The following is a 14,785-nucleotide window of genomic DNA, read 5'->3' as shown; positions in this document are numbered from 1 at the left end:
AAAGAAACCAAAGCCCAAAGAGATGAAGTAACTTGCCCAAATTACATAACCAGGAAGAACTGAGGCAGGACTAGAGCCCAGGCAGATTGGTTCCTGAACTGCCCATCTGCAATCGGCAGCCTCTTCATCCATTCACTCATTCACAACACATATAAGCACCTACAATGCACTGCTCTAGGTGCTTGTGATACAGAAGTGGACAAAACTGACCAATGCTCTGCCCTCATGGTTCTAATGTGCATTCTAGGGTAAACAGACAAAAAATACAATCAACAATGAAATAAATATACATGTGGTGGTGAAAAATTCTAGGGAGGAAAACAAAGAAAGTTATGGGTGATAAATGGTCCTCTAGCCAGAGGACTGGTTGTACAGACCAGGGAGAGAAGACTGTTGATTTATATAGAGTCTCAGAGAAAGGCTTTCTAGAGAAGATGGCATTTAAACAAAGATCTGAAAGAAGTGAAGGGATGAGCCATAAGGATATCTGTGCAGAGAGCATGTCAGACTCGAACCCTAAGTGTGCTCCAGGAACATCAAGAATGCAGTGTGGCTGGAGGAGGGTGTGGGTGAGGGGAGAACAGTAACATGAGATCAGAGAAAGAGTGGGGCCACATGAGACAGGACCTCCTGAGGGCTGTGGCTTTTACTCTGAGAGACACATGGAGCTACTATGAGGGCTTAAGCAGGTGGAAATACAATCGCTCTTAAATTTTAAATTAATTGCCCTAACTGCTGTGTTACAATAGTCTTTCAGATGGCAATAATAGAAATGGAGAAGTTATTGCAATAATTCAGGTGAAAAAAGATGGTATTTGCCTAGATCACAGTGGCGTTGGTGGAGATGGTGAGAACTGGTTAAATTCTGGGTACTTTTCAAAAGTAGAACCAATAGGATTTATTGGCAGATTTGAAATGGAGCATATGAGAGAGTCATGTCAGTGAGAACGCCAAGGTTTTAGCCTGAGCAGCTGGTGAGATGGAATTGCCATTTAATAAAATGGGAAAAGCCACAGGAAGGACAGAAGGGGCTGAGCACATGGAAGCAGGATGCAGGGAGGAGAGCATAAATCTGAAGTTGGGTTTTGATCTGTTAGGCCAGAGATGACTATCAGCCAACTGAGGAATTCTCTGGAGGGTATTTGAACCTACATATGGCCTCAGCTCCCATCCAGAGAGATCCCAATGGCCACTCGTTGTAGGAGAACATGTCCTTCTACTAAGATCAAGCTCCTTATGATGCTGAAGAAATGTGTCTTATCATTCAGGCATCTGAGAAGGGACTAGGCACAGTTTTCTGGGGTCATTTTTCAGTGTTCTATGGAAATGCTGCATGGGACCCCACTATTGCACATAGAATAGTATTTATCTCTCACTGATGGCGTAGTGAAATCAGTTGGTTTCCCTGAGCTATAATTATAATGGCCTGTAGCTCTGCCTCTCCAAATTCTTTCATTCCTACTGTAACATCTTCCACATGTCCTCTGCTTCCATATACCCTTAGAACTTCTACTCTCACATCTGTAAGGTTTTCAACCAAGGTACACTTTTTGAATTTGGATGACACTGCATTTCGAATTTAAAGATAAATAGATGCACTTTTTAAGGTATTACTGAGAATACATGTCTAAGGAATCAGAAGAGGGAAGCCTTTTCAAAACAGTAGACCAAATGCAACAGTAGACATTCTCTTTGCCCCTGAGAACTGGCCAGATTCACCCAGAAAATTGCACAGAACCATCACCCTTTGCCAAAGTTCACAGAGCTATGCTGATTAAGCAGCAGATTATTTTGTTTAAATATAAGGTATCATTTCCTTTTGCACTACATCAGTGTTGAATGTGAAAATAAGTGATTTTTATTGGGGTTAAACATCATGATACACTGTTTAAAGAAAGCAAATTCTGACACCATATATGCCTAGAAGATTCTGGCTCCCTATATGACAATGTGCCATTAGTAATTCTTGAACTATTGAAAAGTATATGTTTTATTGCTTTGTTTGAGGATTGACACCTTTGTTATATTTGTATAAATTCCAATAAGTGCGTTGAATCCACATACAGTATATATTTGATAAAAACCTACAGCTAGGACCTACTTATTATAGGTCAGTTGAACTATAATTTTAAAAGGCTGGATCAAAACAAGATTTTGAAAAGAAACAGCCATTCTTACAAATTGCCACAAGAGGGCAATAAACTTACATTTGATGCCACATTCTTTTAGGTTCCCATAGTTACAGGATTTTATCATAACATCAAACGTACCAGGACCAAAATATTATCTGTTAGTCCTTTGAATTTGAAAAAAAAAAAATGTGCATTTTCAGGTTCTTTATGAAAAAGGCATAAAGCTGATTATTTTCCCCTTTATGTTCTTCAACTAAATTTAGTAAATTAAGAAAAATGAAAAATCTCCATATGTATTTGGTAATTTATAAAAGATGAATCATGGATGAGATCATCTGTTTCATACCCAAATCACTATAATTGAAAAAACACAGATTAATTTTTAGTAATATCCTCTAAAATATTTCTATCCGTTTTTGTTCAGAAGGTAAAATCAACATGAGAAGTATTGATTAATAAATAATAAAAAGGAACAATAGTAAATTTATCCAACATGCTCACAAAAGTCCCAGAGCACCCAACATGCTTATATACAATCCTCACAGTGTTCTTAGGCACATGGTGCATTTTCTGTTACTTTTCGCTTAGTTTTGAATGAAAAGGTTTCTCAAGGTAGAGGTAAATTTTACTTCATTAGAAGCTGGCTCTGAGTTCTACTCTTGATCTACTCACTAAAGTTTCCTTACAGTTTCTTTTCCATCCTTCTTCAAATGCCTAGCAAGCTCTTGGTCTTGGGATCTCAGGTCTATCAGAGTCCTCGGAAGGCAAGGATGACTTCTCACTGCTTCTCACAATATGGTATCCTCTTACAAAACTGGAAAGCAACGTGGAATAAGTACTGGGCAAGATGCTTAAATGACAATTTGAGATTTTAAAAGGAAGAGAGGGGGGAAAATGCCTCTTCTTTTTTATATCACTATCATACATTTGCTGTCACAAACATCAATGGGCCTAGGGTACTCTTCTTAGTGGAAAGCTGGGATTATCTTGAGATCAGATGTAAGAATTTTATTACTGAAGGGCACTTTAGTGTTTCCTTTTCCAGATAAGAAAACCAAGGCTTTCAGATATGAGGCATGGATTCCTGTTTGTAAAAACATCTCCAAGAATTTATTTAAAATAAATGGAGTAAACAATAAGCAGATGGAAGTTTTCCATGTTCTCATGAACCTGGCCTCCTTCCTCTGGCTACCTAGGTGTTCCTCATACTCTCTTCTGCCTCTCACATACCAATTGCTTGAGCCTAACAAGGCACCACTTAGGCACACTAGCTCAATTTTCCAGGCTCATCTATCATATCTCTTTCCTAGCTTGTCTACCTACCCCTCTCTCTCAGAAAATTCTATCAAAGCCTGTTGTAGGGATCACTCTACCTTTTCTAGGTGACATTTCCCTGGAGCCCTCAAGCACTACCTCATTGCTCAGTGCCCACTCTCTGCTTGCATTATTCTGTTACTTTCTCTCTCAAAGAAAGAAATATTCCTATCATATTCCATAGCAGGAAGCTGAGCTAGCTTTAGCTGCCCCCACTGGACTGTGAGCTATTGGGGATGGGACTCAAGTTCTCATGGCCTTGATTTTCCTTGTGGCTGTCCCACAGCAGACACTCAGTAACTGCTAGCTACATGGAAAAGCCAGATCTCTAACCTGGGAGCGGCTTGCATTTTAAAGTTTCCAAACAAAAATTTAACAAAACTAAAGTGCTAGCTTGTTCTGTGCCCCCAAAAGTAACACAAACAAGAAAGAACTGAGATGATTTAGCCTAAGTAGAATGCAGAGGAATGACACGGTAGCTTTATAAGGCGTTAACAAAACAAATAAGAGATGGCCACCTGTGTATCACCATTAGTGACAGAACAGAGGAAGTAGATGTATTCCCTTGTTAAACATCAGCAAACATTCTTTGATAATGAAGGTTATGAGAAAGGAAGCAAGGCCCTGAGGAAGGATGAACTCCATTCCTTGGAGATTTCTGAGAACAGATGGACCCTCCCACAAGTTTGTTGTGGATTTTAGGTGGGATTCTGGCTGAAACACATGAGCTCTTTGAGGTGACTTGCAGTTTGTCATTTTTGTGCAAGGAGTCGAGAGATTCCACCTACTAAAATTTCTATTATTCCATAAAACTATAAAAACTAACATCAAGAAGAGGTAGGGGCAGAACTGGGTACCAAGGGGCTAAGCATCTAGAGAACCAGCATAACCCAAAACATTCTTGTCACAACTTAGATGAAACCAGAACATCACTACAGGGTATCATATCATAATACCAAAGACTCTGGTCTGTTTCTGCAACTCCAATTTTAAAATCAGCTTGGTTTATACACCTTGAAAAAGAAAAAGATCAGATTCATCACTGATTTAAAATTATTTCTTGACATAAAGATTTTGACTACAGTACATTAAAAATAAAGAAAATAGTGATCGAAAGAATGGATGGTACAAAAATTTGGAGGACACTTACTGAAGTCCATGGCATGTTGACAATGCAACAAATGAATCAGGGTTTCCTCGGATGTGGCCCTGGTAGTAGCAGTGTTCTCCTCCCTGGAAACAGAAACAGAGAGCATAAGCCTCTGCCCTTGCCAGGAGAAATCACCTGCATCATTTCACAGATTCCTGCCACACCACACCTCCATGTATAAAGCTCTGCAGAATATTTCTTTATTCAGATTAGTGTTATCAAACCTGTTCTAACAGAATTATTCATAAACACTTCTAGTGAGCCAGCTAACTCCAAATTAAAGCCAGGGAAATAAAAGTTGACTTAATTTGCCTTTTATGTAGGTGATGATAGAAAGAACAAAGAAACAGATACTGAAATACACATGTGGCCCTTGCACCAGGATCAACTGAGTCATCCATTTGCCCAGTCATGAGAAACAATGTTGAGCAGCAGCAAGAGGATGCTTTTTCACATAAAGCTGAGTAAAAATGTATATAAATCATTTGACAGTCACTAAATTAAACAGATAGAGAAAAACACTTATTTTTATAGTGTTGATATCAAAACTTGACAAGTTTATACTATTCTGTTCTCCAACTATGAATGGCTTTACAGTAAGCACATTGGGTGAAGTTTGAAATTCCAATGTTTCTTCTAGCAGCTGGTTACATTAATTCCCAAGACACTTATTTCTTTGGATTAAATGTTCTTGGAAGAGGTAATAGGGTAAATCCTCTGCCTTCTCAGGGTGGTGCCTCAGTCTTTAAATATCTGCCATTCTGAGTGTGGTCTAGAAACCAGTGGTGTTGCTGAGACACTCTGGAACTGGTCAGAAATGCAATCACAAGTCCCAGCCCCAATATACCCACTTACTATAATTGGTACTTTAAACAAGGTCCCGGTAATTCAGATCCACATTAGAGTTTGAAAGGCATTGTTCTAAATGGCCTTTGCCATTTCCTCACTAATCTCCTATTTCTTCAGAAGCTAAAAGCTGCTAATTCAATTGACCCACTAGGATAGGAAACAGTAAAACAAAAAGATTCAAAGGAATGTTTTAAAGGGGCAAACTCGACCTGCTTTATACTGTGCCTTAAGGATTAATCCTACCTAAAATATTCAGTGCTTGACATGTGGAGGGGAGAGAACAGGAAGACACAGGATATAACAAGGCTGAAGGCATTTTCTCCCCTGGAATTCCAAGAAGGCACCCTGGCCTGTGACTGCTGCTCCTCATGAGATAATCCTATAGGGCTGGGTGAACCTCAGTTCTGGTGAGGTGGCAGAGAACACGCAAGATGGCACTCAGTGAAATCCCTGATCCTGTGACACCTCCAAATCCTCAAGGGAGTCATGGAGCATCATGAACTGAGGACTATGGTTGGATGTGATGGAAGATAAGAAAGAACAGGGTGGTAGTCCACCTGTAAGCCTGAAACGGGGTGTAACCCAGTAGGCCACATGTTTAAGAACAGAAATAAAGCCAGACACTGACTTTCTGGGTTGAGCTGGTTTTGTAAAGATGTTAAGGGCATGAGCTATCAGCTCCTTTGTTTAAACTAGCTATGCAGTCTGCAGCAAGTTCCAGAACCTGCCTATGTCATCTGTCAAATCTGGGTAACAATTTCACAAGGTTGTTCAGATGATTAAAGAAAAGTAAAATGCATTTAGAGCTTACAATAATGCATGGCACTTAGTAAGCCCTCAATGTTTGCTACTACTATAATTACTATGTATAGGGGCACCTGGGTGGTTCACTGGGTTAAGCATCCTACTTTTGATTTTGGCTCGGGTCATGATCTCAGGGTTATAAGACTGAGCCCCATGTTGGGCTCTATACTGGGTGTGGAGCTTGCTTAAGATTCTCCCTCTCCCTCTGCCCTTCCCCACTCGCTCATGTACTAGCTCATGCACTCTCTCTCTAAAAAAAATTACTGTGTGTCAACTATTGTTCTATTTAACTTAAATACACAATTTCCCTAAATCCTCACATCAATCCTATAAAGAAATATTGCTACCTCTCTTCTATATAGGAGGTCACAATCTCCAGAAGCCAAAGTTGTCCACCTGGAAAGTTGCCAAGTAGGGATGCAGACCTTGCATGAACATGTAAATGCAAGGCCTGTGTCATTTCCCCTACAATACTTATGAGTTGGGCCTAGAACCTATTGGGTCTAGGGTAAACCTAAACTCTCCCCCCAGCTGGTTCCTTGGGGTTTTTGTTTTGTTTTAATTTATTTTTAAAAAGATCGTATTTATTTATTTGACACAGAGAGAGAGCACAAGCAGGGGAGTAGCAGCAGGCAAAGGGAAAGGGAGAAGCAGGCTCTTCGCTGAGCAGGGAGCCCAATGCGGGATTCAATCCCAGGACCCTGGGGTCATGACCCGAGACAAAGGCAAATGCTTAACTAACTGAGCCTCTGTTTTAATTTACTTTTTGAGTAGGGCTAGAAGTATATTTAATAGAGTTTTAAATATCCTCTGTTGGGTTGTTGGACTGAACTGTCCAAAAGATTAGATTCTAAATTAGAGGTCATTATGCTTAAAAGTCCTTCCTGGAAACATCTAATTGGACCAGAAATCAACACTCTAGCTTTTTACTAGACAGACACGAGGGGCCAACACTCAATGAGGTGACCTGGATAGAGCAAGAATTCTATGTGAAAATGTTTCCCTCTACTGGACAGTGATTAACCTCATCAGATCTCTTTCTGAAGTCTAAGACTTACAGTGAACAGCACATATAAAGATAGTAGAAACAAAAAAGATAATCACAAGAATTATGGTATCAAATTGGGGAACAATGGAAGTCTATGTGGGGAAAATATGTCATAGGCAAAAGCATATAAGAAATGTTTTAAAAGCTACTAAAGTTTTCTTTAAAATACCAATTTTGGAAACATGTTATATTAAATCATAAAAAGAACAAAGAATTCCTGTTTTACTCTTTTAAAGATTTTATTTATTCATGACAGACACAGAGAGAGAGAAGCAGGTTCCATGCAGGGAGCCTGATATGGGACTCGATCCCGGATCCAGGGATCATGCCCTGAGTCAAAGACAGACTCTCAACCGCTGAGCCACCGAGGTGTCCCACGAATTCATGTTTTAAAACAAGCTTCCAATATACGGGGAATAAACAGATGATTGGATAATGAAAAACAATCTTTCACTAATTTCTGATTCTGAAAAATAGGAATCGATCCAAAACCAGCATATGATCAAGACCCATCTGCACAAAAGCCTAACACTGCAAATGAAGTAAAGAACTCAATATGGTTGACTCATTATCAAATGTTTCCACGACACTTCAAGAGAAGCACAAACAACAGGGGAGGAGGGTAAAATCTCTTTCAGTTGAGTTATTAGAATTACAATTCTGAGGCTCTCAACTGGTGGTATATGTAATTCTTCCAAATTATGACAGGAATTAACTTCTGTGTTGTGGGTTTTTTTTTTAAGGGATTTACCATATGTCAATAATTATTTAAACCAAGAACTGAAGAAATGAAATTATTACATTAAACTTATTGATATATTATTAAAATAAAAAATAAATAAAATTTAATAGATATTGAGTTTATATAACTTTTGATCCCATATTTTAAAAACAGTAAATGCTGATGGAAAAACTTCTAAGAATTCAGGATGCACATGGTGAAGAGTAAAAAATATTCTCTTCATACACATTGTTCAGGCTACAGCTGACTCCTGAAAAGCAAACATTTGTGACTCCATGTACCATGTCAGGAATGGCTTAAATGGTATAGTTAAGGAAATATATACATAGGTACCTGTTTCAGTGCACAAATGGATTTACACTGTGCACACTGTTCTGCCACTTGATTTTTTTTCCTTAAGGTAACCTTGACCTCTTTGTATATCAATATCTCATTCTTACAGTGATAGCATAATATTCCATTATAGAGATGAACCATAATTCATTTAAACATTCCTGTACTAATGGACATTTAGATTATCTCCATTTTTTATCATCATAAACAATGTTGCAAACATCCTTTTACAATATTTTTGTGCAATTCTGTTGATATATACGTAAAACACATTACTAGAAGAGGACCTGGCAGGTCACAAAATATGTGCCTTTTAAATTTAGTATACATTTTAAATAAAATACGTATTTAAATAAAATATGTATTAAATAAATAAAATAATAAAATTATTTTATTATGTATTATTTATGTATATTTAAAACAAAATTATTTACATATTTAAATAAAATATGTATTAAAATAAAATAATAAAATTGTATCTTTGCACTTATATCTGTCTTAAAAGATGCACTGCATTTCAAAATAATAAACTGCATTTTATTAAAAATTGTATACTACAAAAAAGACCACTACTTAAGCCAAATTTCTTGAGTCTTACCAATTATAATAGTTCTCCATATCTTCATACAACTTCCTGGAGGAACCAGATGCTTTATGAAAATAGCTATTATATATAATAATCTAAGACAGATGTAGGGAAAGAGAAAAGCTAGCAGCATATCCTAATAGAGTTCAGCTCTTTATCCAACAGCCAACCATAGCTTTAGTCCTTAAAGTCTCTTGTTCCAGAGATAAACCTGCTGTCATTGAAACTTTATTCATATTCTTTGATTCAATAACACAACCATAAGGATCCCTGGGTGGCGCAGCGGTTTGGCGCCTGCCTTTGGCCCAGGGCGCGATCCTGGAGACCCGGGATCGAATCCCACGTTGGGCTCCCGGTGCATGGAGCCTGCTTCTCCCTCTGCCTGTGTCTCTGCCTCTCTCTCTCTGTGTGTGTGACTATCATAAATAAATAAAAATTAAAAAAAAATAACACAACCATAACAGTACAGATGTTTATTTTTAGCTAATTAGAGCCAAAAAATCATCCACCTCTATATAAAAATAAGCTGTATGATAGTTCATATGTCTACTGGTTTATCTCCCAATTGACAAAAGGCTTATTACAGTTTTTATTCTAAGGAAGTTAAAATAATTATTTCTTTGCAAAATTCAAAGACAAACCACATTTTTATTAAAGAGCCAGAAAGATCTCAAAAGAAAAACAGAATTTATTATAAATATAATACACTGAAAGCACAAAAGAAGCTACAGAGACTAGGGTATAAAACTATAAAAATCCAATAAAGGGAACCAGTTAGAGCACAGCAGGGAGGCCATAGTCATCTGCCCTCCATTCAGACCCTCAAAGAAAATTCTACAACTTTATTATTTCCAAGATGAGCCAGGGCCACCTCCTCTAAAGAGTGTCCTCTGATTTCCTTCTTCTCACAAATTACTTCTCATCAACCTCTCTTTGAATTTTCATATACTTTCATGTCTGTACTGCATCTCTTTACACCTGCATTCCTGTTTCTGTCTTATGCCCTCCACTAGCCTATGGTGTCTTTTCAGGGAAGCACATGTACCTAATCTATGCTTGTATCTCCAAACATGCTATTAGGAAACTGAGAATCTCAATTTCCTCATCAATAAAATAGGACTACTATCTATTCACACTGCTATCAAGAGGATGCAAGGAATTCCATGAGATAACAAAGTCAAGCCTACTGTAAACTACTATGTAAGAAGGAAAGGGGTGCAGTCAGGGAATATTTAATCAATGAGGGATTCTATCATGTCCCTTGAGCTAGGATTCTCTTAATTTATTTGCAAGACTAACAATTCAGGGCATTGATTAATAATGCAGATTACCTACGTTTCTTGCCCTGAAAGTTTGTTTACACAGCTCAGAAGTGAGACCAAGAATCTGCATTTTTACAAATAATCCATGGTTTTCTCACTCGAGGAGTATACCAGAACAGTGGTTCTCAAACTTGGATGCCTATCAGAATCACCCAGGGAGCTTTTAAAATCCCAATAGCCAGGTCAACCTCCAAATCAATTAAATCATAATCTTTGGAGATGGGACACAGGCATCAGCATCTTTATAAATGCTTGAGGTGATTCAGTGAAACCGCAGTGGTTGAGAACCTCTGCACTAGAGAATGGTTGCTCAGTAGCAATGATTCCCAAAACTATTCCCCAAACTAAAGCCTTATTGTGATGGGATTTGTAAACCTATGATTCCCAGGCCTTCACTCAGACCTACTGAATCAGAATCTTCAAGGAGAGAGGGCTCCAGGGTTTTTAGAGATGCAAAAAGTTCCCCAGGTGATTTTGAATATTGCCTTTGGAATTACTAAACTAAAAATACTCAGTCCAATACCAAATTTTCTCCCTGTAAAGGATACCAGAAAGACTGGGATCTTTAAAAAAATGAAAGTATCTACCATAACCTAGGCATTCTGCTTCGTGATCTTGGTGATTTATGAGAGAATTCATAAGGACAGATGAGGTGAATATTTTATAAGTGAGAAAACACAGATTAAGAGAGAACCTTCCTACCTACTTAAACTTGGGTATGCCAGATGCCAAATCAAGTCTCTCCCCTGGCAGTAATCACAGGGCAGTTTCCAGCACAGTAACATGCACTTGTTAGAAATTCAAATTCTCAAGCCTCACCCTGGACTTCCCAATCAGAAGGTCTGGAGATGTGGTCCAGCCACCTGTATTTTAGTCAACCTCTAGCTGACTTCAATGCACTCTAAGGTTTGAGAGCAACTACTTTACACCACAACTGTCCCTGCATTCTGGAGCTCCTCACTGCTGAGCTCCCTGAAATCCTATACTAATTCCTCAGCAGATTCTTAACAAAGCAGAAAAGACATAAACAGTCACAGCTCTTCTCCATATCTTTTCTTGTTGGACCCAGGACAGCCAACTTTATCAGAAACAATATGGAAGTTAAAAGGTGAGATAAGAATATGTGAGAATTCTACCATGTACAGAGCCCTGAAGAGCCATCCTACTTGTAGGAGCTAGTCTACGGGATGCTTTTGGCCTGCATTAAAGGGACCAGTGTGATCAACCATCCCGGTTACTCTCAGACCAAGGGGTTTCAGAGGATGCAGGTTATTTAATGCTACATCCATAAAAGCCACAGGCAAATCAAGTTGATGTGTTTACCATAAAAAGGATAGGGCCAGTGCAATACTTACAGACCAAATCTTCAACCCAGTAACCCTTGTGTTCCTGCTCTGCTCACTGGGTAAAGCCCTCTTCTGCTCCATGGGGACCAATCCTAGGACCAGCCTTCAGCCCTGCACACTGGAGTTTCTGCCAGTCATCCTCTTCCACAGGTAAGATCCTGGTCACTCTAGCACAGTAGTTCTGAGCCCTGAATATACATTAATATCACCAGGAAAGTATTTTTAAAATTAATAAGCCTTACTCCATATCAGTTATATTAGAATCTCTAGGGGTGGGACCTGGCATATTTAAAATCTGTCCACATGATTCCAATATGCTACCATGTTTGGGAAGCTATGCTCTACCCAGTATACCTTTGAAAGAAGTGAAGCCATACCCTTGAATTCTACTGTATATTAGATTCCTTCTGGGCATGTACACTGCCCAGACTTATGTTTGTGGCCACATGACTGAAGTCCATTCCACCAGACATTCTGGTTCTGTAGAACCAGAAGTTCTACAATAACTTCTTACATTTCCTCTTGATTAACAGTGACATGAAGAACCCGACATTTTCTTACCTTTCCCCTCCCTCCCAATGGTAACAAATGGCATTTTCAGACATTACTGAGTCAGGAGTAAACCAAGTCTCGCTGGGGCCATTTGCATCAAGGAAATTCCTAAAAAAGCAAAATCTTATGTTGGAGAGGATCCACCAATCCACCCTGATTAAAATTCATAACTTGAGATTATAAAGAATCAGTCTAGATTCACAGAAGGGACATAGGCTAAACATCAGTTCAGGTACAAAGAATAAGAGTATCTGATTCTACAAGCTCTCTAAGAAAAGTGGAGAAAGACAATCTCACTTCATTTTATAGTAAATTAAAATTAAATAAAGCTATCACATGGTGGTTTCCAAATGCCAGTAATCCTTGAGTCTACCCATTCATGCCAAATAAGAAAAATAAGCACACTGTAGTCAGTCTTTCATAAAGCTAAATGTATTTCATTTTTATACAATTGCTCTTTGTTTTAAGATGAGTTCCTTCATTCTCTTACATTATTATCTATTTTTAAATTTTTAATAGAATGTTAGACTCACAAAAAGTTGCAAAGATGATACACAGAGTTCTAGTACACCTAATCACCCAGTTTCCCCTGCTGTTAACATCTTACATTACCTGAATATACTTGTAAAAACTATATTAACCACAATGCATTACCTTTTACTAGACTGTGTGCATTCAAATTTTAGTAGTGTTTCCATCAATTTCCTCTTTCTGTTCTAAGATCTAATCCAGGGTACCATACTGCATTAGTTGTCATATTCATTCTCTCTATGGTAACAATAATAAGTAGAATTTAGGTATTTTGAAAGGGCTGTTTGCCTATTCGGTAAAAATAAAAAGACTGGCAACCCTATATTAATTCCTAAAATTTGCTTGTTGTAGGGAAATTTGTATATTGGGCTATGAAATATGACTCTAGTCAAGAGTATCAGTTAAGGAGGGATCCCTGGGTGGCGCAGCGGTTTGGCGCCTGCCTTTGGCCCAGGGCGCGATCCTGGAGACCCGGGATCGAATCCCACGTCGGGCTCCCGGTGCATGGAGCCTGCTTCTCTCCCTCTGCCTATGTCTCTGCCTCTCTCTCTCTCTGTGACTATAATAAATAAATAAAAATTAAAAAAAAAAAAAAGAGTATCAGTTAAGGGGATCCCTGTGTGGCGCAGCGGTTTGGCGCCTGCCTTTGGCCCAGGGCGCGATCCTGGAGTTCTGGGATCAAGTCCCACATCAGGCTCCCTGCATGGAGCCTGCTTCTCCCTCTACCTGTGTCTCTGCCTCTCTCTGTGTCTCTCATGAATAAATAAATAAAATCTTTTTAAAAATGTAATTTTTAATATAACAGAAATAAATTCTGAAAAATTCATCACTAACACTTTGCTATAATAAAAACCTAAGACTTCTTGTTTTCTGAGATTGTTCTGGACTATCCTTTCAAGAATGTCTGTATAGTGGACAGCCTTCAAAGAAAGAGCTATCTCCCTCTAGAAGAAAAAGCAAAGCAAACTTACTATTAAAAAGATTTTGGAAAAAAAAAAAGACTTTGGTTTCCTAAATTCAGAATTTCTCTCTAGTAACACAATACACCAGGTATGCAGGTGTCACTTAGTCCTTCCCTCTGTTAACCTCTGGAATCAAGAGACAAGTATAAGGAAATACTGATGTTCTAGCTACTGCTATTGCTATGAGTATTAAAGTCCTTTGTCTCTGACTCAAGAGTTTCCTGTCTTCTGCCAGCACAAATGAAATTCTAGCAGGCTAACTTGTTAACCTGCAAGTAAGATAAAATCTCAGACCTTCATAGTTCTGGAAACTTAGATTTCCATCTTCCCCTGAAAATTAGGAGATTTGTTAACAGTAAGCCTCTATTCCCTTATTTCCATCTTCCTATAGGACAAAAACCAGTTGAAGATGAGTAAGGCCCACACTGCCCATTTTACCACAACTAGCCAGTCTCTCATTTATACTACTGGTTAATAACTTTGGATATTTGTGTTTGCCACTCTATTCAACCTGCAATTATTTAAGCTGCACCAAATTATCAGCCTACTCCAAGATCTAGAGCTAAAGCATCATTCAAAATCTCTGCACTATTATAATATTAAGTGATAAGCACTAGGATCTTATAGCATAGTCATCAATTAAAAAAACATCTTAAGGGACACCTGGGTGGCTCAGTGGTTAGGCGTCTGCCTTTGGCTCAGGGCATGATCCTGGGGTCAGGGATCAAGTCTCACATTGGGTTCCTTGCAGGGAGCCTGCTTCTCCCTCTACATATGTCTCTGCCTCCCCCCCCTCCCATGAATAAATAAATAAATAACATCTTAAAAACTAATAGACAGGGCAGCCCCAGTGGCGCAGCGGTTTAGCGCCACCTGCAGCCCAGGGCGTGATCCTGGAGACCCTGGATCGAGTCCCATGTTGGGCTCTCTGCATGGAGTCTGCTTCTCCCTCTGCCAATGTCTCTGCCTCTCATTCTCTCTCTGTGTTTCTATGAATAAATAAAATCTTAAAAAAAAAAACTAATAGACAAACCTAGTTGACAAAATAAAGGGGATAATTTCATTTAAAAGTCGCATGGTTCCTGTGAAAGAGATGTATAAGAATATTACTGTA

At 38.6% G+C, this 14,785-nt stretch overlaps 1 protein-coding gene across 25 annotated transcripts in view; it reads right to left on the bottom strand.

Annotated features, from left to right (window-relative positions):
- Positions 1–14,785, bottom strand: part of ADAM22 (ADAM metallopeptidase domain 22) — a 225,040-nt gene that overhangs the window by 77,160 nt on the left and 133,095 nt on the right. For all 25 annotated transcript variants that reach the window (XR_012002656.1, XR_012002653.1, XR_012002654.1 and 22 more), the window contains exon 5: positions 4,597–4,679. Coding sequence is in view for 22 of the 25 variants with exons in the window: in XM_072764193.1 (XP_072620294.1) it covers positions 4,597–4,679 (83 nt within the window). In the remaining 3 variants the exon portion in view is untranslated. The remainder of the gene's footprint in view (positions 1–4,596; positions 4,680–14,785) is intronic.

Source organism: Vulpes vulpes, chromosome 7 (assembly GCF_048418805.1).
Source record: "Vulpes vulpes isolate BD-2025 chromosome 7, VulVul3, whole genome shotgun sequence".
In the NCBI taxonomy this organism is placed as follows: Eukaryota; Metazoa; Chordata; class Mammalia; order Carnivora; family Canidae; genus Vulpes; species Vulpes vulpes.
This window is presented reverse-complemented; position numbering and strand designations above follow the sequence as displayed.